The following is a 24,179-nucleotide window of genomic DNA, read 5'->3' on the forward strand; positions in this document are numbered from 1 at the left end:
TGGCGGCCATATTGGATTTCTGATTGACCTGAAAAATAACAACACTTTGTCAGGACCATGAGTCGATCATTCCTACCAACTTTCAGTTCAATCGGCCCAGCAGAACTTGACTTTAAGTTTGAAATAGTTTTTCAAAATGGCGGCCATGGCAGCCATATTGGATTTCTGATCGACCCGAAAAATAACAACACTTTGTCAGGACCATGAGACGATCATTCCTACCAACTTTCAGTTCAATCGGCCAAGCAGAACTTGACTTTAAGTTTGAAATGTAAAATGTTAACGGACGATGGACGACGGACGACGACGGACGAAAACGGATAGCAGTAGGTCACTTGAGCTAAAGCTCAGGTAACCTAAAAATTAATGAATAAAATATATTATATCATCACCAATTAGCTTATTTATACCCTTAATTAATATATTAAAATTAGCATGCAATCCTAATTGTAACAACCCACTATATGTACCTGTAAAAGCAACATTATTAATTAACATGCTACTTAAACTGACAATCATTGAACAAAATAATTCATTAATATAATCTCTCATGAAATATAAAACCTTGATTATTGTATTGTTTAATTGTTATATACCCAATGTGATATACACCTCATGATTACGATCCAGTGTATTGTATTGCATTTATGCCACGTACATTTTATATCACAATTCGAAATTTCAACTGACGAGTACATGTTTCATGACTGGCACAAAAGATGTTCAAGTCGAATGGTTATTCTCTAAATTGTTAATTATTTTGTATAATATAATATATTGTTTTTAGTCTACACTGCTTGTATATACTCTTCAAACAACCACATCAAATACAATTATAGTGCCCATGGCACTGGAGGATTGGCGGCACTAATGTGTGTTTTTCTCTTTCTGCAGATTTATCCTGAATGGGCAGTCTTCACATTGCCAATGGTACCCCCGGTGTCCCTATACATTTATGTGGAATGAAATAAAACAAAACTTGGCCCGTCTCGCTCCTGGTGCAAAAGCAACCTAGTTTTTGTTTGATGTCTTACTTTATGACTGTATACATACCATAACCAAAGTAAAACAAACAAAAATACAATGTAACTTCAATATCTTCTTTTTACAACACACTATCTATATGTTCTATACTTTGATTATACTATTATCTGGTTTTACCTGCCATGGTTATAACATTGTAAACATTATCTAATTGATACTCTTAACGTTTATGGTAAGTCTCATTATGCTGTAACATACCAGGTAATTGTGTTTTAAAATTGCATCAGATAAGCAAGGCTAAAGAAAGAGGGTTTTAAAAACGAATAAAATCACAATTCCTCAAATAAAGTCAAACGATCATGTGTTTATGTTTTCTGCTCTCGGTTTCAAAATCGCCAAATTAGTAGCCAATTGATTTTGAAAGTAGTCATTTATGTCCTCTCTGGGCCAGTAAACCGTTTCAAGTCCAAACATTAAATATTTAATTTGGGATGAAAATATACTGTTTAGCGGGATGTTTGACAATAGTTTAAGGCGTGTTTAGTAAGTGTGATTATACTTTATGTTGGTTAATACTAACTGGCATAACGTATGAGAGTAAATCAGTTTCCTTTTGATGAATATAATCTAAATATTAAACTACCCACAATTCCAACAAAGAGTAGCCTCATTGATGCATTATTTTTAATTATATTCGTGGAGATGAAATACGCCGTAATGAATGTTCTATGAGGGAAAAAATATCTGAAGATAAAACATTAATGAAAGCTGTAGAGCTTTTATTACGACGCCGCTAAGGGAACAAATGGTGTTTTCGTGGTGGAGGAAAACCATCGTGCCATCGGAGGGATAACAACTAACCCTATCAGACATCACTCTCTTTTTTCTACCACCGAAGGGGATCGAACCGAATACACAGTAGTACAATGACTGCGAGCGTTAGCGATCACGGCTACCGAGGCACCCAAGTGTGCTTAATAAGATAATAATCCATGCCATGTGAATTACTATAATTATTTCTTATTTCATATACTAATCTAATATAAAAACTATATTTTCACAGCCTTTCAATGCACTGATACATTAAATACTTAAATGACAATGTACAAAATATAACTTATAATACTGCAAATTCATTCCCCCATTAAATTAGAGATAACAGATAACAATGTGTTTGAAATTGTATTGCAGTATCCATTTAAACTTGTTTAAAAACAGCTGATTAAAAACCAGGTAGATTAAAACTCCTGGTCAATGGACCAGTATGGTATTACAGTTAGTCAAAATAACTTCAACATTAACAAAATGTAACAAATATGTATAGTTCACAGCCATCACATAGAAATGTTAACTTCTAGTAAATTAGTATACAACAAACAGAAACGTACTAGCACCAAGTATTGTGTTCACACCCAAGCCTTATAAAAACAAGTAAGGAATTGTGAATGAAATGCTTTCAACCAGATATTTATCTAGTAACTACACCCCGATCTATATAAATTGTAACCTCCCTGATTTAAATAACAACCATGAAGTGCATATTTATGAAGAGGATTGTTCAGAGGAACGTTTTGTACCTTTAAATCTTTGACGAAGATTCTTTTATGGATACATGGCATACATATCAGTCGAGTTCATAACTTATAGACCAATGTTACACGAACAACTCAAAAGCTATGTTGATTTATTTTTAAGAAAAGAACTGCCATTACGGTTCAATTGAAGCACATAAAACCTGTATGTACAGCTGAAATAGGCAGCCATTCCCTAGAACATGTTTTTCAGATAGTAAATTGTCATTATTTTTAAGATTTAAAACTACTTTCTAATATTTGATTTATAAGACTTGTCCACTTTTATTGAAATTCTTGGTTAGCGAAGTTGGTTATAATTTCTAGTGAGTAGTAAAACAATGGTCAATGTACACTCCGCGTATCGTTTCAGCCATAAGTAGTTTTATTCTGCTTTCCTAATTTCGTTTTCACATATTTCTATTAAACAATAATTTACCTCTGAAAATTGACCGACAAAGCTTCTTAATTTATCACCTTCAGTTGAATGAATAACATTTGATTTCATAATGGAGTTTATTAGTTTTATTCAGCCCTTTCACCACTGTAGACCATAATGGATTTATCCCAATAAATGCATGGTAGAGTCCACTAAAGTTACCTAGGGTGAAAGGGTTATATTATGTCTTCTCTTTTCCTCTACATTTCCCCGTCCTCTATTGACCTTTTATACCACTGATGAAGCCATATGGCCATATAGTGCAGTAAATGCGTACTATGTCTGGCTTTCTGCATCAATTTTTTTTTAAAATTCACTTTCTTTCCCCGTATTTTAAGTACTTATTGACCAATATTGAGAACATTCACCTGTTCGATTGTGTTGCTAAGCACGTTGAGCTTTAAGCTGTTTCTGTTCAAATTATTAGAGATACGAAGCAAATGATTAGTAGCTTTAAAAACTCAATACATTTTAATATACAAAGTAATAATTTATTATCTGAAATCTACATTGCTTATTCTTATCATTTCATCTAAAACACAAATTAGTATTACTTTCATAGTATTGCTGTGTGGTAGTGGTAACAATTGGAACAGCCAACAAGTGACAATTAAGGATCCTTGTCACACTGCAAGTAAAACACTAGATAATTCCATAGTTCGTATATAAGGTTACCTCCCATGAATTTCGTGTTGACTATAACTGTAGCACAACTACTGTTCAACAACAAGTAAAGCGACACTCTAATGACTGAAGGTCCAGGTTTTGAAACCTGGTCTGACATCTCTGTATTTTGACACACGGGACAATGTTGTCGAGTTTTTGTTTATTTCATCTGATTTAAGTCTCCACCCCCAGCCTTAAATTTCCTTAAGGTTTTTTTTCTTTTCAAAAATATTTTATCAAAGCTCTAGTCATACCATGGACCTCACCTAAATCTCCGTAAAGTACGTTTTTTCCCTTAATAAATATCTAATCAAAACCATAGCCATGCCGGGAAAAAGTGTCCGATACGATTCCAGAGGAACGAGGATCCTGAATTGTTAGTTAGTAGTTTTTGGGGAAGGTGGAATACTCCATGTTTGATGCTCTCACCGTCATCTCATCGATTTGTTGCAATATCAGTTAATTAAACATGTATCTGCAGTTTATAAAATATCATATTTTGAATACATGTCACTTGATTAATTAGTTTGTTTGCCGCTCTGCATTGGGAGTGTCTATTCGCTGTGTGTAACCTTGCAGGAAAAACTGACCTAAGACGAAATCGTAATAGCTTTTAGAGCTATAAAGGATGATGGCTCACATTGAATACTTTGATGAAACAACGTCCACATGAAATGAAAATGAGAAAGAAAAAAAAAGAAAAAATAGTTGAAACAAAAGAAACTAAAAAGCGTTTACCAAAACGTCTTAAATTAGAACAGAATGTATGGTGTAGTAATCGTATGAACAGGTACGAGAAACTCTATGTGATTCAACGTAGGAGTGAACGTGTTATTTTCCATATAAGACTCATTAAATAGAAGTGAAAATAACTACAAATGTGAGACCTTCATTATAGTGATATCTCCTTTTTGGAGTAGCTGGTTTTACTTGTTATTGGAGGTTTAACACTGATGATAGTTTCCTAGAATATCGGTGTCACCTCTGTTCCTGTTTTTAGTCTTTTGCAAAAAGCACATTAAAGTATTTCAGTGCTGTCGATGTGGTACTTCTATTATCTTTTACTGTGATGAAATGTTACAATGTTAAAACGGTATCATATGTAACAAGAGGCCCATGGGCCTTAACGGTCACCTGAGTCCTACAGTATTTATTTTTGTTGTTGAAATATGTACTAATCTGAGTAAAAAATAGTTAAGTATAATGTTAACTTAATTTTGTCAGGACAATGAGCTGATCATTCCTAGACCGATTTTCAGTGAGATCGGCCTATTAGAACTTGTTTTTAAGTTTGAAATAGGTATTGTCAAAATAGCGGCCATGGCAGCCAAATTGTATTTCTGATTGAACTTGACTTTAAGTTTGAAATATTTTTTTAAAAATGGCGGCCGTGGTGGCCATATTGGATTTCTGATTGACCCGAAAAATAACAACACTTTGTCAGGACCATGAGGCGATCATTCCTACCAACTTTCAGTTCAATCGGTCCAGCAGAACTTGACTTTAAGTTTGAAATAGGTTTTCAAAATGGCGGCCGTGGCGGCCATATTGGATTTCTGATCGACCCGAAAAATAACAACACTTTGTCAGGACCATGAGGCGATCATTCCTACCAACTTTCAGTTCAATCGGCCCAGCAGAACTTGATTTTAAGTTTGAAATGTAAAATGTTAACGGACGACGACGGACGAAAACGGATAGCAATAGGTCACTTGAGCTAAAGCTCAGGTGACCTAATAAATATAATATGCTTCTTCTCTTAAAATACCCTCAGAAATCAACTTTTGTGAATTCTTTGTGTTCAGCACTTATTCAAACAGATATTCCTAAATGAACCACCAGCTTTATCTTTCAAACAGTTTGATGCATTTACAAGTGCACAACATATCACACCCAGCCCTTTTGAAACCTTTACATAACAATTACCGATGAGATATTCTTCACTATACGTCCCTGTATTCACTAAATGTGCTATCGTTTTCCGTTGTTAAATTAAAGTTTTCATTTGGTAAAACGATATCATTGTAAAAAGTTCGGACTTCCTCTTTCATGTGTATCTTCGTTTTGGATTGAATAATGATACACAAATTGTTAAAAAAAGGCGATAGTAATTGTTATTTGTCTAGTAGCATTAATGGTTTCTATCCATAGAACTATATATAAGACGTAAAAGTCACAAAAATACAAAGTGGAAATACGTTATGCGTATATTATGGATATATGATTAAATCCTAATAGTATAAAACGATGAATATATTTTAATTAATACAGTCAAACATTGTTTTGGCTCTTTTGCGTCATTGCCCTCCCCAAAAGACTACATGTAGAACATAAGCTTAAGTGGACTGGCTTTATATAACAATCATAGATGATGTCATTTTCCCCGTAGACTTGAGATACAATCTGAGCTTTTAATGATGCATGTTTAGCATTTATATATGTTGATGTGTCCATTTATAAGACTGGAGCTAGAATGCAAGTCCAAGTTACTCATTTCATCCTTGATTCAATATATATTCCATTTTACTTACTGTTGTGTATATTTAAATTGGCGGAACTATCTGAGGCCAAGTTTACGGGGTTTCAAGTCCACGCCAGTGCCTTGCGATCTTACAACTTTCCAGAGGATCGCACCCTGTTCTGTAAATCACGTATTACCACCATACCCTCTCCTAAAATAATATCTACCCGCCTAATTGTCATCTGGATGAAAATTGTCATCCTATTAAAATAAATAGACATGTCCCCCCCCCCCCCGTCCCGTAAGACATGAGCTTGAATCTTAGCTAAATTTGAGCATGCAAAGCAGTTATAAAACGGTGACACATCCTTTTCCTGAAATTCTGAGGGGCACATATAGAATGGGTAATACAAAATGATGTTTTTACCCTTGGAGTCTAGATACAGTGCAAGCTTAAATGGCATATGATAGCAATCATTGTTATGATGTGTTTTCCTTGGACCAACGGTAAAAAACTCTTGGCTTAAATGAAGTATATGTAACATTTATAGATGACGATGCGTCTTGCTTTTCATACCCGAGTTAGAATCTCAGCGTAGAGTAAGCAGTAATAGATTGTGGCGTATTTTCCTTATACTCGAAAAGAACTAACGGAGTATGTCAAGCAATAATGGTCTTCTCGCTTATATTTGAGCCCGAAACTAAGCTGAACTAGAATTAGTAGTTATAGGTGTTGTTTTATTGCTTGGACTTGAAATCTAAGCTGAATAGAGTATAAATTATTAGACCCCTTCTGTTTAACTCGTCATACAATTCAAATTTAAAAAGGGGTTTGATTCCCCGATCGGACGTGAAAAGGTTTAGGGTCACCTGCACGACAACGTGGGTTTTCTCCGGGCACTCCGGTTTCCTTCAACACTAAGACTCCCCACGCGCTAACAAGAGTGATTAATATAAGTTGAAATAACTTGTTTCGTAATTGTTGTAAAATAAATAAAGTTTATAGTTCATGTTTATAAATTTAACAAGAATGTGTTGAAGCATTTATAGAAGATTATATCCCTCTGACGTAGAGTGGAAGCTTAAACATTAGATGATTTTTGATTTTTATCCCCAATTATTGAGTTAGAATCCATAGTAACCATATATTGTGATGCTTTTTTCTTAAAACCTGAACTACAATCTCAGTTTAAGCAGAGTATGATAAGCAATCATGAATAATGATGATGTCTGTTAAGCTCAATGTGAGTGATGAATGCTCCCGCAACCACATCGACGATGAAAAGATATCTGGTGATGTCGTCATGCAACACAACTTGTATGAATGACAAATGAGGCTGATATGAATGAAATATTTTAATGCATAAAGAAATGAATCAACGCGAAAAAACCACTCGAATAATGAAAAATTATATTGAAGTACGAACTTGTATTAAGAGACCATATTTGTGAAGTACAGATATAGTGGTCTTAATTAAAGCAGGTTCAATTAATGAGTAAATCAACACAATGGAGAAACACTGAAAGTAGCATCTCAAAAAGGTAGTTTCTTGTTAGAGCTCGTTGAGGTCTCGATTTTTATTATTTTATAGAGTTCTATATTGATCGTGTAAACACAATATGAACATATTGGACTTATTCCCAACAAAAAAATGTTTATGGGAATGCAGAGAAGTTCAAGGACTACTACAGGAATTTGAAAATCGTTTAGATATCTTGTTTATTGCCTTTTCAACAAATAAAGAATCTTTCCTATTTGGAATCAAATCACCACAGACCAGCACAGTAGATAATGAAATTATAATTCTCATAAAGCATTATATATATAAAACTAGATACTAGATGTTTTAACTCTCTCTCTCTCTCTCTACCTCAAAATCGATAAAAATATGACAACGGCAATATTTACAAGCAGACTTGCTTCTCTAAGCATGTTAGGCAATAAAGGAGAAATTAAACCAATTGTCATGAGTCTATGTGAACTAGGATTCTGAAAATGGCTCTAATATAAAATATGAAACATCAAGTGAGAAGGAAAAACATGCTGAACTACACAAAAAGGAGCAAACCAGGTACTTCCTGTCGCGCCTCCTCGTGTTGCACAACTAATAATGAATCTAAATTTGTAAGCTATTTAGCGATTCTATGATTTTGTCAAACAAACTAGATCATCACAATAAGTAGCTGCCTCTAAAGTATTGCAAAAAATCCCAAGAATAAGACTGATCTTGATATATGCTATTCCTTTCAGGGTTACAAAAAATACAAAATTGCAATGGTTGCAATTTAGAATTAATCATTATATTTTAACAACCAATTCTTATTTATGCAAAATTGGACTTGTAAATAACCCACACTGTGTTTTTTGTATCATAGAAAGGGAGACAATTACCCACGTTTTATGGGAATGCAGGGAAGTACAAAAATTTCTGAGCAATTTTGAAAGTCTTTTAAGTGCTCTCACTATTCCTTTCTCACTAAATAAAGAATCAATGATCTTTGGTTTTATCAACCAAACTGGAATTTATACCAGAATTGATAATGAAATTACTCTGTTCATTAAACAATATATATACAAAACCAGATGTTTTCATAAGTCACTTAATGTGACGGCTTTAGTCAATTCGATTAAAGATTACTATAAGGTTCAGAAATATATTGCTCGTGGTAAAGGGGAACAAGGCCTTAGAAGATTTACTTCTGAATGGGAAAAATGGTTAAAATTAGTAGAGCTTGACCTCAACTAACCCTGAATATTATGACTATTTATATTAAGTTATTAGTTGTTATTCTACTTAAAAAAAACAAAATATTGACAAATACTCACAGCAGTTATTTATTTTATTTAGTATCTTCTCAGATTTGGCAGTCTGATCTCTCTCTCTCTCTCTCTCTCTCTCTCTCTCTCTCTCTCTCTCTCTCTCTCTCTCTCTCTCTCTCTCTCTCTCTCTCTCTCAGTGCTCTTTGTCCATTTGTTTTGTCTATTCTATGTGTGAAAGTGTGTGAAAATTGAATGTGTCTTGGTGATTGTATAAAATCAGCATCAGATGATGAGGATGATGAGGAGGATGAGGTTGCTGATAATTTCAATAGTAGATATGTGTGAATGTGTGGATATGTGTTGATGTGATGTTCTGTATAATGTACATGTTCTGAAAATCTTTGAAAATAAAAAAATTAAATTAAAAAAAAAAAAGACTGATCTTGATAAACAAAGGGCCCAGAGGGCCAGTATCGCTCACATGAATATTTAAGCAGTCATAACAAAATATTCTCATTAAATATTATACTGTACTACAAATATTTCACTCCCAAACTTTGTCAGCTCCATCTGTTGAAAGAAACTACCAGCCAAATATTATCATATGATTCTATGCTTTTTGGCTCTTCTTTAGAAATTGTTTGAAGTGTTTGACATATTTTCCCCTTTGACCTTTAAAGTGGGTTGAGGTCATTTTCATTTGCAAACTTTGGTAAGCTCTATCCCAAGAAGCCACCAGCCAAATATTATGATTCTATGCCTTTCGATTATTCATCAGAAGTTGTTTGATGTTTTTGACAGAATTGAACCCTGTGACCCTGAAAGTAGGTCAAGGTAATTTTAATTCGCAAACTTTGTCAGGCTCTATCTAAAGAAGTTACCAGCAAATATTAAGATTCTATACTTTTCAGTTCCTCATAAGTTGCTTGAAATGTTTTAGGAAAAGGTCAAGGTAATTTTCACTCGCAAACTTTATTGGGATCCACCTTAAGAAGCTACCAGCCAAATATGAAGATACTATACCTTTAGGTTCTTCGGAAGAAGTTGTTTGAAGAGTTTGACATATTTGATCGCTGTGACCTTGAAAGTAGGTCAAAGTCATTTTTCATTCTCAAAGTGTGTTGGACTCTATCCCAGGATATTTGGTTCTCAAACTTTGTTGAGCTTCTACCAAAGAAGATTATAGCTAAATATCATGACTCTGGACCTGTCCGGTTCTTCAGAAGAAGATGTTTAAAGGAAAAGTTGATGGACGACGACGGACGACAGACCTTTGGGCAGTTGAGCAAAAAATGGTCACCTATGTGGCAAACTTGTTTCACACATGATTTGAAATAAGTGCTCTGCAAGGTTACACAGTAAACAATAAACAAACACTTTGCACAGCGAAAGTCACATAAATGACTGATACTATATTAATCGTACGCATAAATTTGTACGATTAGTAACCTTTCATATACATGTTTAATCAACAAAAAATGTAAAAAGCAGTAAATTTGTTTTATAAAAATATATCAATCTCTGAAAAAGTGTTTGCTTAGAAATTTAGGCTATTACTAACATAAAAAAACCTCTTTAAAGCATCAAACTGGAAGAACACATTATATGCATTTAGCATATACATGTATTACCAACACAATAATTCTCAGTATGACAAAACTGATTTTATATGGGTTGACTTATCACCTATAATGTACGTTCTGTAATAGATTTCCTACAGCACTGCACAGATCACAGAAATTAATCACTCAAATACGATGGAAGGAATCCTCCATTTAAAAAATAAGTAGATTGATGCAGATAGCCAAACGATATATACATTTACTGCATCATAAGGCAGGTCTATTCCTTCAGGACTTCTGTTGGTTCTTAAAATAAAGATTGAAAAATTCCTTGTTCCTATCTATATGTAACATCTATAGACGGAAACAGGGCTATTACTTATTTTATAACGTTACTTTAACACTTTTGGTTTTAACGGATTAGTTGTTAACAAATTAGTATATAATGTAAATCTTGAGAAGAATTCACAGATCTTAAAACTTAACGGTCAACACTTCTTCACAGTACGTCAGTCGTCCGTGAAAGGGAGACTGCGAGAAATGCTGCTACGTGGAGCTATCATTTTGCAGATAACAAAAGGGGTGCTTGGTTTACTCCATTCTTGACATGCTTGCTTATGTGAATATTTTGATATCCTTTAATTATAAACAGTTATTTTCCCAAATGTGTGCCAAAATATCTTTGAAAATACCAAACAGTCTAAGTTGGGAATTGATCTGGTGTTAATACGTGTTTCTTCATTTTTTCTTTAGTTCATTCTGATTCGTTTTTCACCTTAGCGGAAAGTATCAAGTATCAGAGATATTCCAAATCTGTATAAATCGGGTGTTCACAAAAATTATTCAAATTTAGCAGAACCTTTCGTTATATGCTGATTTTGCAAACCATCATGGTTGAGTAATTAGCATACAAACAAACCACATACATTTTGCAACAACATCTGGTCACAAAACACTGAATAGATTTAAATTTTTGCAAGAATATTCGCAACAATTAAGTAGCCTTGTTTATTTACACCCATCGGTTATAACTTGACATTTCTATTTAATATATTGACCAGGATAATCATTGTAAAATATCAGTCCATGTACATAAAAGTAATGAGGAAGAGACGAAAACGAGCCTTTCATTCTTGGTATGATAATGAAGATAAACTACTAAATGTCAAATTTAAATAAATTTGATGATAGTTGGTCAGGTTAAAGAGTCGTTCTTCCCCGAAAGGCATTTAAATATTCTTTTATGAGTTTCCCTATGACATTACACAAGTTAATGATAATAATAATTTCTAAAGTTATTGAGCGGAAAGTGGTACGTCAATTCTATAAAGGGCCATAACTCCCTTAATAACAGGTAAATAATTTTGGTTATCGAACTTGTTCATGGCAATGGTCATTTGACGGGTGTATAAAAACAAACCAGACATTCAAAGAAAGCTCTCTTAAGCCCTAGTTTTAACCTATTTCTCATTCCATCACCCTCCTCTCACACAAATATATCATGACAAACGCTCAACCACACACAGATATATCATGACAAACGCTCAACCACAAAAAGATATATCATGACAAACGTTCAACCACACAAAGATTTACCATGACAAACGCTCAACCACACAAAGATATATCATGACAAACACTCAACCACACACAGATATATCATGACAAACGCCTAACCACACACAGATATATCATGACAAACGCTCAGCCACACAAAGATATATCATGACAAACGCTCAACCACGCAAAGATATATCATGACAAACGCTCAACCACACACAGAAATATCATGACAAAAGCTCAACCACACAAAAATATATCATGACAAACGCTCAACCACACACAGAAATATCATGACAAAAGCTCAACCACACAAAAATATATCATGACAAACGCTCAACCACACAAAGATTTACCATGACAAACGCTCAACCACACACAGACATATCATGACAAACGCTCAACCACACAAAGATATATCACGACAAATGCTCAACCACACAAAGATATACCATGACAAACGCTTAACCACACAAAGATATATCATGACAACCGCTCAACCACACAAAGATATATCATGACAAATGCTCAACCGCACAAAGATATACCATGACAAACGCTCAACCACACACAGATATATCACGACAAACGCTCAACCACAAAAAGATATATCATGACAAATGCTCAACCACACAAAGATATACCATAACAAACGCTCAACCACACAAAGATATATCATGACAACCGCTCAACCACACAAAGATATACCATGACAAATACTCAACCACACACAGATATATCATGACAAACGCTCAACCACACAAAGATATATCATGACAAACGCTTAACCACACAAAGATTTACCATGACAAACGCTCAACCACACACAGATATATCATGACAAACGCTCAACCACAAAAAGATATATCATGACAAACGTTCAACCACACAAAGATTTACCATGACAAACGCTCAACCACACAAAGATATATCATGACAAACGCCTAACCACACACAGATATATCATGACAAACGCTCAACCACACAAAGATATCCCATGACAAACGCTCAACCACAGAAAGATATATCATGACAAAGGCTCAACCACACAAAGATATACCATGACAAATACTCAACCACACACAGATATATCATAACAAACGCTCAACCACACACAGATATACCATGACAAACGCTCAACCACAGAAAGATATATCATGACAAACGATCAACCACACAAAGATATACCATAACAAACGCTCAACCACACAAAGATTTATCATGACAAACTCTCAACCACACAAAGATATCCCATGACAAACGCTCAACCACACAAAGATATATCATGACAAACGCTCAACCACACAAAGATATATTATGACAAACGCTCAACCCGCAATCAATGTTTCAAGCAACATATCTTCCGAATATAATTAGGTTGCTTGCTTCGCTTATATGTTTAGGTTAGTGCAAAAGTGTCCTCGACAGAGGTTTTCTTTACGTGAATTAAGTCTTGGCATTTATGATAACAAGCATAACTATGATTTTAGAGCCTTATAATAACAAGCATAAACGCTTTTCATAATTTACCTAATATCTTAGTCCCGCGTAGACTGTGTATAACTGCAGCATCATTTTTGCGTCTATGAAGACACAGGACCTATTACTTAAGAGCCCTATTCATGGGAATATATTGATAATGAGCATTAAAGACGTTTTCTTTCATTGTTTGCTCAATCTGTTTAATTCACTTCTTTTGAAATATTCCTTCTACGTAGATTTTATCACCAACAGAGTCCACTATGATTTTAGAGTCTTACCTTAGGGAATATACCGGTAAGGAGCCTTGAAGAGTCCTATGACAGGATAGCAATCAAAAACAATCACACAAACCATCTCTCTGGAAGGCCTCAGCTTTCTAAATTACGTACTGAACCAATCCACTCCTGTAGGATCCGAATGGTCGATAAAAAAAAATCAATGACAATATGCTCAAGGCTTATTCACATGAAAATCCAACATTCACATTGGTATTCAGCCTGTAAGTTTCTGCTATTTCTGTCATGATATTTCATGACTAACAAGACGGTTGTAAACTTGTCATGCCTACCAAAGTAATTGTTTGGTGGTAAAGGGTACAGCTATCATTATAGGAAGCCGACTCAAATCCTGCAAATAAAAAAGGCCAAATTTAAAATATGTCTGGTTTCAAGACCATTCCAAGACAATCTAGTAAAATACAAGGAGGCAACAGACATATTTTATATTTGGCCAATAACACACATGTTTAAAAAGCCAAGATTTGAACTGTTTTCTTTTGACTTAAGTTAACAGTCAAAACTGATTGGTAAGCAAGTATTTTTGGTCATTTGTGTAGGGCCAGGCAGCACGAAAAACATTTAGAAAATTTTAAAATGCATAGTACTATAAATTGTATGCTGATGGACCAAAATGTTCAAAATGTTAGATGTAAAGCTGCTTTAACCTGACAAACTGCAAGAAATGATCAATCAAGATTAAAAAAGTTCAAAAATTGGCTTGCAAAATACAATGTATTTATTTATACAATATATATTCATAACATCAAACCGCAGTTGCAAACTGCAGTTTGTAGGTATCCCGGAAAAGCTCAGAGCAATATTTATGGAACATATAATATTAGACATAAGCTGTTTAAACATTGTCATTATCAATGACAGCTTCATATTTATAATAAGTCACTCGATCAAACTGAGACGAATCCTTGTTGGAACTTGTAGTAGGAAGTTGTAACCGGTACCCAACCGGCTGTAAGGTCAATCTGGATCTACATTCCCAGAAATGTGAAGACCTTCAGGAATTAGCACAGAAATGTGCACACAATGAACGGTATTTTCCCATGGAAATATACATAACAACACATTCGATCTGATGCCTCACTCCGTGTGAAATAATTTCACGCTTATCTGGATTTTTTTTCACACCTTTTCTTTGGATGTTCCTCATTTACAATAAAAAACGTTTTTCCCCCTCCTGATACTACCAATAGATTTTATTTTTTAATCTTTGATTTTTTTTTTCATTTTCTTCTTCGAATTTGTTAGTGAAGTTGGTAATTGATCAAATACAGACTTCCATAATTCTAGGTCAAGGAAAGATCAGATATATGTGGTAGTATATCTATGATCAGGTACCTTTCCCCATAGCTTAGGGATATTTTAACTCAGGTTTCAAATACTATTGCCTTAACAGTGATGTCATCCAAGCATTTGTCACTTGATGGTGTTACTGTCACGAAAATTCTTCTTCACAATTTTTTCAGGAAATAATCCAGGATATCTGTTGTGTTAAGCGTCCTGACTAAAGGCTGGTTCAGGAGAAAAGGGATAGACTGATCATACTCTGTATAATTACAACACAATCTCTCCTCACGATCATTATCTAGGGTGGTGTGCATTCCAGCGGTGAAAATAAAGTTGTGTTACCGCTCCTTTCATACTTTACTGTAAAGCCTCTTCTGACCACACAAGCTGTTGACGTGATTGAGGGTTGCTGAGAATCGGCATCATCCTTGCCCGAAGAAAAAGCTGGTTACCTGCGGTTCACTATATATCACATTTGTAGTGCTTATTTACATTCAAAGAGACACAGATTCAAATTCAATCTTGGTGATAAAGTATCCTTATAAATTGAAAATAAGCTACATATTATTTTTTGTAAATTAATAATAATTCATCTAAATTCTAATGCCATTGTTTTTCAGTAAATTTTAAATTTAGAATTTTTTATATGCATATTGTACATCTTGGGGGGAAAAATAGTCATTTTTTATCAAATTTATGTTGCAAATAAGATTATATAGTGTTTTTTTTAAAACATCAGTGGGTTAATTTTTTTAAATTTTATTTATACTATCCTATTTTCAAGATAAATTTTGATTACATTGATGTCTTTTTTTTTCAAGACTGTCTCATATTCAAAACCCTGCAGGTTGGGGACCGGGAAAAGAATAAACCTGCCATTATCCACTGTCATGTTGTAACAATTAATGTGGAAATCCCCTGTAGAATCAGGGATTTGTTTTTGTACCCTTCGCTTGAAAATACATCTGTTGCAATTATTGCAACAGTCTAGATTCTTAAGTTTTCTGCTTTTCTGACTATTTTAATTTCCTAATGCCTTACTACGTAAATACATCGTTTTGGTTAGGGTGTTGAGCTTTTGCCCAAGTGAGAAAGGGAATTAGCTCTGTCCCCTTGATCTAAACAAACCTAGTCTATAAAATTGTTTTCCTATAAGCACAAATTGTCTAACACAGTTTCATAAAATACACCATGGTAAGATTTTGTACAAGGTTTATCAATTCAATATTAGTCGCAATGCATATTTTTAGCAAGGAACTGAAAATAGGCATTGTTTACGACTTTTTCACCAGGGACTTTGTCTAGAAACTGGTCCTTTATTATCAGAATATTAACTTATTCCCCCTACATATTAAAATGTGTCTTGCCCAGTTTTTGATTTGGAAAGGTCAAATGTGACTTAAGAGGTGAATGGGTTAAAGAGAAAATTCAAATAATTAGGTATCTATTTGTACAAGTATGTCAGAAAACCTGATTCATGGTACAATAAACATAAGTATATCAATATCAATCACAAATATGTAGCAAGGAGCTCTAAGTAGGCCTTGTTTACAACTTTATTCAAAAGTTTCACCAGGGACATTGCCTAAAAAACGGTCCTTTACTTAGGGTCATATAAGAAAGAAATTTCAAACACCTTGGTAGCTATTTATACACATACTTCAAAGTCAATAAGCACAAGCAGAAAACCTGAGTTCAATCAATGTATCAAAGCAAAACATTGCTTATGATAAAATGTTTAATTTGCATGCATTTCAAATAATTAAAATTATGTAAATTAACATGGGAGGGGTCTGTGGGCTGTTTTGAGAAGGGACAAGGGTAAACATGGGAGGGGTCTGTGGGCTGTTTTGAGAAGGGACAAGGGTAAACATGGGAGGGGTCTGTGGGCTGTTTTGAGAAGGGACAAGGGTAAACATGGGAGGGGTTTGGGGATCACTAGGGACAAGGGGTTAATGTAGGAGGACATTTGGGGACTGTCAGGGATAGGGGTAAGGCGTTAAATTTGGGCGGGGGGGAGATCAGGTTGGGAGGAGATTGGGTGGATGTATATTTCGAGTTGTTACAGGCAGCTGACATCTCAATCATGCAGTTATCAGCTAGCATGCCTGGTAAAGGAAGGATCTAGTGTGGATATATTGAAGTCCTTCGCCACAATCAAACCGCTGTTCTACACTACCTGTATCACTTTACAACATAAAAGTACATTTACTTGCTCAGCCAACAATTCAGAAATGATAACAATATCAATCAATTAAATTAATAAAATCAAAAATGTTTTTGTTAAAACTTATATACAAAATGATGTAAGATAAAATTTGTTACAACACTTTAGAACAAAATAAGAAGCCATATTAAGATGATTAATTAAGTTGGTATATCATAAAATCCTTACAATAACGTCTACTACCTATCGTGGCACCCTTTGCTTCCTGACAATGCGTTATGAATTTCTGTACAACATTACCGATTTATCTGAATCTTAACATTGAACCCGTGCTCCCACTGTTTAAAGAAATATACTACCTTCCTATGATAAAAGTCTGATGCTACAAATCCTATAAAATATTTATTGTGCACACCTATTATGACTTTAGAACATGTATTAGGGAGATTTCTCTCCCATTGGTAGGGAGATTAACTCATTCACCCATGAAATTTAATAATAAACTATTGCAATCTCAGATTGGAAAAGTTAAAATGTGTCTTCAGGGGTGAATGAGTTATTTGGTAGGGAGATTTCCTCACAAGCATTCCTTTACCAAAATCAGAATAATGATTTTGCTTTTTTATATTGCACAATATTCATGAATTTAACTAGTTCTTACGATTTTATTGATTTAAGGATTGTTTCTTTAGATTGTTCCTGCCAGTTTAAAAGAACAGGCATTTCCAATATGTACCTAGACCGTTATTCATCAACTGAATAATGTCAACTTTGATGGAAAACATACATCACCATTAAAACTGAGTCAAATTTAATAGATAATGCACTTCACCATTAATCTAGGCAAGCTTTGATGGAACTTTTACTTTACCACTTAATTTAGGTCAGATTTGATAGATATTGAATTTCATGATCAAAATGAGGCAATATTATGTTGAATGCATGTTTGTGTTCTTGATAATTCAAACTAATTAAAACTTAAGTCATTTTGTCACAGAAGCTTTGAACAAGAATACTTCATCACCAAGATCATTGTATGTTCTATGACCCTAAATGGTTTCAAATCTGTGCTATTTGAATGTAGTAAGCACTGAATTGTATATTTGGATGCAGTGAATTACCAGTAGAACCGGGATAATGAAGAAATGACGAGAGATTCTGATCTTTGACCAATCCGCTGTCCAGATTAAACTGCACCAGCCATTAATCTGGTGACCATTAGCATCTGCGTTACCATGATTACGAATCCCAATGTTGTGTACAGAAGTTCCCACCAGGTAACGTCTCAGCTATGACTTAGTGTTCATAGTCACCAGATGTGGCTTGGATGCTTGGCTGAAATGTGACTTTTTTCAAGTCAGACGTTCCCATTTCAGATGGACCAGGATCTTCATGTTGTCCAGCTTTCTTCCTGTAAACCCGGCAAGAAATAAACATGACAAGATTAAGGTAATAAAATGAACATCTTTCAAAGATTTTAATCCAGTTCAACTGGAATCTTACATTTAATAGTTTACTCATCTGTATATTTAACCGTTATTTCTGAAAGATCCGACTCACGAACCAAATTGACTGTAATCAGTATATTCCGAGACACTTTCTTATCATGCATATAAACTTCTCTATGATGGTCATAAAGTACCTGTTAATAAATTACCTGACCACTGTTCGGCAAGTCATCTCCTCAAATTGACTTGACACACTTCTTGCCGTCAAAATTCAATTGGTTTAAGATCCACCTTTAAATCTTGAATTTTACATTTTAACTTGAATTACACTGAAGGTTTTCTGTTCACTTGTTCACACTTACCGATTGCAAATTCATGAACAGAATATTCATGAACATAATCAGAGTATATTCAAAAGTACGTTGAGTGATTTTGTTTTTGTATTGGGAAAATTACCAAGCAGCAGCCTTTTTTAATTTATAGGCTACCTCAACATTAAATTTTCCCAAACCTGACTTTCAACTTTTTAGAAACTACAAAATGCCAGATATGTTTTCAGAACTAAAACTATAGGTGTTCCTATTGTTCCCTATGTCGCAGTGTTTAATACTTACGGGTGTATCAGTGATTTCATCAGGTGACTAGATTCTTCCAATCTGGAGTTGCTTTGTGCCATAAGATCATTAATCTCCCTCCTGCTGTCGATCAGTGACTTCATGCTATAATCATGATAAAAAAAATCAGACAGATGTTCACGTTACAAAGACATGGCTCTGTAATTTAAGGTGGTTATAAATAATACTTCTAGGTACTTACATAATCTTATCATTTTGTTGCCCGATTTTGAGTGATTCCAGGTGATGTTTCCCCAGCATGCAAACACTCGGCTGATGTCATTGATCCTGGTCATTGCTGTCTTTTTCATGAATTACTTAAACTATGAAGTGTTCTAGTAACTACTTCAAAGTTCATGCATTATTGTAAAAATATTCTTTTCAGTACTGAGCATACACATTTATAAGAGTTTATTGTAAAAAAAATATTGAAAAAACATTGCAGATTTTTTGAGTCATCAAAATGACCATACACTCCACACAGTCTACTTCATTCGATAGGATATCAACCTCGGGTATTTGGAGATTTGTGGCGGAATATCTTGATTATATGGTCGCAAATTAAGCTTTACCGGCTAAACGCAGCGGAGCTACATTGATCATGGGTCGGGCTATTGTTCATGACATCATTAACAATCAGTTAATGACATGTCAGGATCAATTTTGGTCAATGAAGTCATGAACAATCACAATCACCATCCAGGCATCATACGCAAATGAGAAGTATACAATTGCAGATCACTTTATTGACCAATCAATCATTCGCTTCGAATAACAGCGAGAATGCCCTGGAGTCAAATGCTCAAATGACTACAGTTAATTATTGGCGCCAATCTCATTAAAATAGGGCTGTTCCGCCAATGTCGCTTAAAGGACGACGCATATACAAAACGCAGTAAATAAATCAATTATTTAAGAATAAATTAATAAAATCAAACAATTGCTCTATAGTTAAAATGTAAATATATTGATTGAACTGCCCTTTTTAAATTTCATACTGGCATATTTTTTTTTTAAATGCCGTTCAATCACTAAGAGAATGGATATTAAGTTACACATAGACAGTAGTATTGCCGATTAGACTCCTACGAGTCCATGACAATGAATGTGCTGTAGACGTACCTGAGAGACACTCTCTCCATGCTGAAGGAACTGAACGGAGTGGCAGTAGACAAGGTTTCATATGGAAGCAAGGGCATAGCTGTTGCACCTTGAGCAGTGGTTCTAAGGCACCACTGCGTCATTTCTATGGCTTCGTCAGCTATCTTCTTGCATTCAATTTCCATCTGTGAAGACATTATCATCAATTTCATAGCTCATGGAGAAACATCAAGAAAATAATTTGATGACAATTTGATATTTTCTGAGGTATTTGCTGCAAAATCAGGTAGCAAAATGTGGATTTTGTTAAAGTTGAGGGGGGGTCATACCTACTGTTTATACAAAATTGGGACCCCTTGGCCCAAGGATGCTCCAGACTAAATAAGAATAAAATCCCTTAATCCTGACGGTCGAAGAAGGATTTTAAAGGTTTTAACTCCAATTCTCCTTTTAGGCCCCGCCCTTCTGCCCCCTGGGAGACCACACCCACTGCTTATACAAAATTGAGTCCCCTTGGCCAAAGGATGCTACAGATATTAAAGAATTTGCTTAATTTCTCCTATTGGGCCACGCCCCTCAGCCCTTAGGGGGGCCAGACCCACGGTTTATACAAAATTGGTTCCCCTTTACCCAATGATGCTCCACACCAAATATGAACCAAACCCTTTCATTCCTACAGAAGAAGAAGGATTTTAAAGAATAATTTGCTATATTTCCCCTATTGGGCCACGCCCCTCAGCCCTTAGGGGGGCCAGACCCACGGTTTATACAAAATTTGTTCCCCTTTACCCAAGGATGCTCCACACCAATTATGGACCGAACCCTTTCATTCCTACAAAAGATGAAGGATTTTAAAGAATAATTTGCTATATTTCCCCTATTGGGCCCTGCCCCTCAGGCCCCTGTGTGGCCAGACCAACGGTTTATACAAAATTGGTTCCCCTTTACCCAAGGATGCTCCACACCAATTATGGACCAAACCCTTTCATTCCTACAAAAGAAGAAGGATTTTAAAGAATAATTTGATATGTTTCCCCTATTGGGCCCCGCCCCAGGGGGGCCATACCCACCATTTATACAAAATTGAGTCCCCCTGGCCCAAGGATGCTCCAGACTAAATTAGGATAAAATCCCTTAATCCCTATGGTAGAAGAAGGATTTTAAAGGTTTTACCTCTATTTCCCCTATTGGGCCCTGCCCCTCTGCCCCAAGGGGGGCCACACCCACCATTTATACAAAATTTAGTCCCCTTGGCCTAAGGATGCTCTCGACCAAATTTAGTCAAAATCTACTTGGCCGTTCAGGACTAGTAGCGTTTTAAAGGAAAAGTTGACGGACGGATGGACGACGGACGACAGACGACGGACGCTGCGTTACGGCATAAGCTCACCATGGTAAAAAGATAAAACAATGCCCATTTCAAATATTCTTTGTTAGCCGGTGGCTCAAAGACCAAACATTTTCTCTTTTTTGTTGGTTTAGAATATGTGCATGTCAGAAGATGGAGAAAAATTTTTCAGACTAAAGATCTAAGTAACAAACATTCACTTTCTTGTCAATGAACTAACCCTTCGCCACATTACCAGGTGATTTGACATGCTTCAGGTAAAACTTTGTAGTTAAGAGATCGTGGCTTAATAATACCAGGAATAATGATGAAGATTTTGTAGTAACTTTGATTTGATATTATGAAGATGAAAAGATTCTACCAACCTTGCCTATTCTTTCACTCAGCTTCACACGACAGTCCTTCACACTGCGGATGTTCTGATCGACTTTCTTTGTCCTCTGTAGGTTTTTCAGGAGTAAGCTGCAATATTGGTTCATATTTCTGTCAATATGTACACGTTTCATATTGATCATCATTATTGCTGTGTAATAATTCATTGTCAAATCAAGGTTGAAACAATGTAAGATGAAGGAAACATCAAAATTATACAAATTCATAGGGTAATCCAGTTTGTACTGTACATTAAAGTTCAAACTGTTTTGGAGAATTGAAATACAGACAAGACCTTTTTAAGAAATATATACCGGTAACTGTAATTCCTCATAGTGAATTTGTTAATTAGAATAAAAATTAACTGGTTCCTGCATAAACCGACACAAAGTATTCTTCCGCTTCAGTTTCTGCCAACATGTAGATTTGAAAGAGCAAATACATCATTCAAGGGATAAAAGACCTAATGGTCCTGCATCAGTCACCTGCTATTAAGTGTTGTTAACACACGTCACATATGTGACCTTCAAAGTAAGTAAAGGTTTAATATATTTAAACAAACCTGATAGCTGGCAGGCCTACACTATAGGTTAAATATCAATATTTTACACTTAATGGATCTTTGTTGGAGGATTTTGAATTATTTTGTTTATGGGACTTTCAAAGTTGGCCAAGGTCATTAATTTGGACATACTTGAAAGAAATCATCACAGTGAGCTACTGGCCAAGTAGTTTATTATTGAGGAGACGTTTAAAGACAAAAGTCAATGCCGGATGTACAAACGACGAACACTGTGTCATCACATAAGCCCACATGTGCCAAGTGAAGTAAAAAGGATGTACCCTCCTCCAGTGTCTATTGGAGATATGTTGCAGTGTTGGAAACTTTCCAGTCAAGAGGACTTTCAGGGTGCCACCTCCCTTGATTCCAGAGAATGCTAAATCGTCTTGCAGACAGAACTCGTATCAAAGAAGCTGTGTATATGACTCACAACACAAAAACTGCAGATTATTCCTATTCAGGTTATACATATTTTATCCTTATCAAGTTTCCAACAACAAATGATGCACTGAGAGGTATGTATTCAACCTGCCGATATGAAAGGACAAACAGTTTTTTTTATCTATCTCTGCTCTCATACTGGCATGTACACTTTTTAATCAAGATTGATTATATTGGCAATTGATGTCATTGTCAGCTTCCAGTTGAAAGATTACCTGATCTGCTTGGTGGTGACGTCGTACGTCTGTATGACATTGATACGACAATGGCCTTCCAGGATGGATAGGAGTCTCGCTGAATATTCTTGCGATTTCAATCTGAATTAAAAAAAATAAAAAAATCGTGACAATACAAGAAGTATTACATGATCGATTCTATACGAAGGCACATCATCTCTCTGGTAGGTTTGTTTTCCGAAAATTTGTTTTCACTGGTAATAAATCGGAATAAATGAGATATGCATTACAGCACTATTCTAACATTTCCATCGCAGGTTTGTTTCAAATTTTCGTTTGAAAGATTAATGGTGATTTCCTAAAGGTGTCTCCATTACATTTCAAATACAAACATATAACACTAAATTTTGGATGGACACCCGATACTTTCACTGAAGGCTGCAGCGCACAAATCAACAATATCGAACACTGCCAAATGTTCTGGACCTCACAGCCAACTTGACCTGTCATGTGCTTCAAACCTTATGGCAAACCAGTGTTATATGTAATAAATTATTACTCGCATGTAGATTTATCACTGAATAATGTCAATATTTTTTGTATTTACGTAAACTGTGTTGGTAAAAATTGAAGGGATGAATATTTTACGGATAAAATATCCATCAGGACAGGTAAACAAGAGGCCCAAGGGCCTTAGCGGTCACCTGAGTTATATCATAGGTACTGGTAGCTTTATTTTATTGTTTAGATGTGATGTGGAAATCAGCATGTAAACTAAGTGAAATACAATACTTGTCATGTCATCAAAGGATAAGAATTTGAAAATATTGGTAAATGTTCCCTTTGGGGCCCCGCCCTAGCCCCTGGGGATGGGGCAGGAATCC

General features: G+C 35.1%; 1 protein-coding gene across 7 annotated transcripts in view; it reads right to left on the reverse strand.

Annotated features, from left to right (window-relative positions):
* LOC110443334 (serine/threonine-protein kinase TBK1-like) overlaps nt 1-24,179 on the reverse strand; it is a 107,134-nt gene that overhangs the window by 7,030 nt on the left and 75,925 nt on the right. For 4 of the 7 annotated variants that reach the window (XM_021487506.1, XM_021487504.1, XM_021487507.1 and 1 more), the window contains 5 exons: nt 23,335-23,436; nt 22,110-22,206; nt 20,418-20,581; nt 19,296-19,400; nt 14,483-18,644 (listed from right to left, as the gene is read on the reverse strand). In XM_021487506.1, the coding sequence (XP_021343181.1) occupies nt 18,530-18,644; nt 19,296-19,400; nt 20,418-20,581; nt 22,110-22,206; nt 23,335-23,436 (583 nt within the window). In that variant the 3' untranslated portion in view covers nt 14,483-18,529. Of the gene's footprint in view, nt 1-14,482; nt 18,645-19,295; nt 19,401-20,417; nt 20,582-22,109; nt 22,207-23,334; nt 23,437-24,179 lie in introns of those variants that run through there. The other 3 variants (XR_002462095.1, XR_002462094.1, XM_021487509.1) reach the window with 3 other exon arrangements.

Source organism: Mizuhopecten yessoensis, unplaced genomic scaffold, assembly GCF_002113885.1.
Source record: "Mizuhopecten yessoensis strain PY_sf001 unplaced genomic scaffold, ASM211388v2 scaffold716341, whole genome shotgun sequence".
Classification (NCBI taxonomy): Eukaryota; Metazoa; Mollusca; class Bivalvia; order Pectinida; family Pectinidae; genus Mizuhopecten; species Mizuhopecten yessoensis.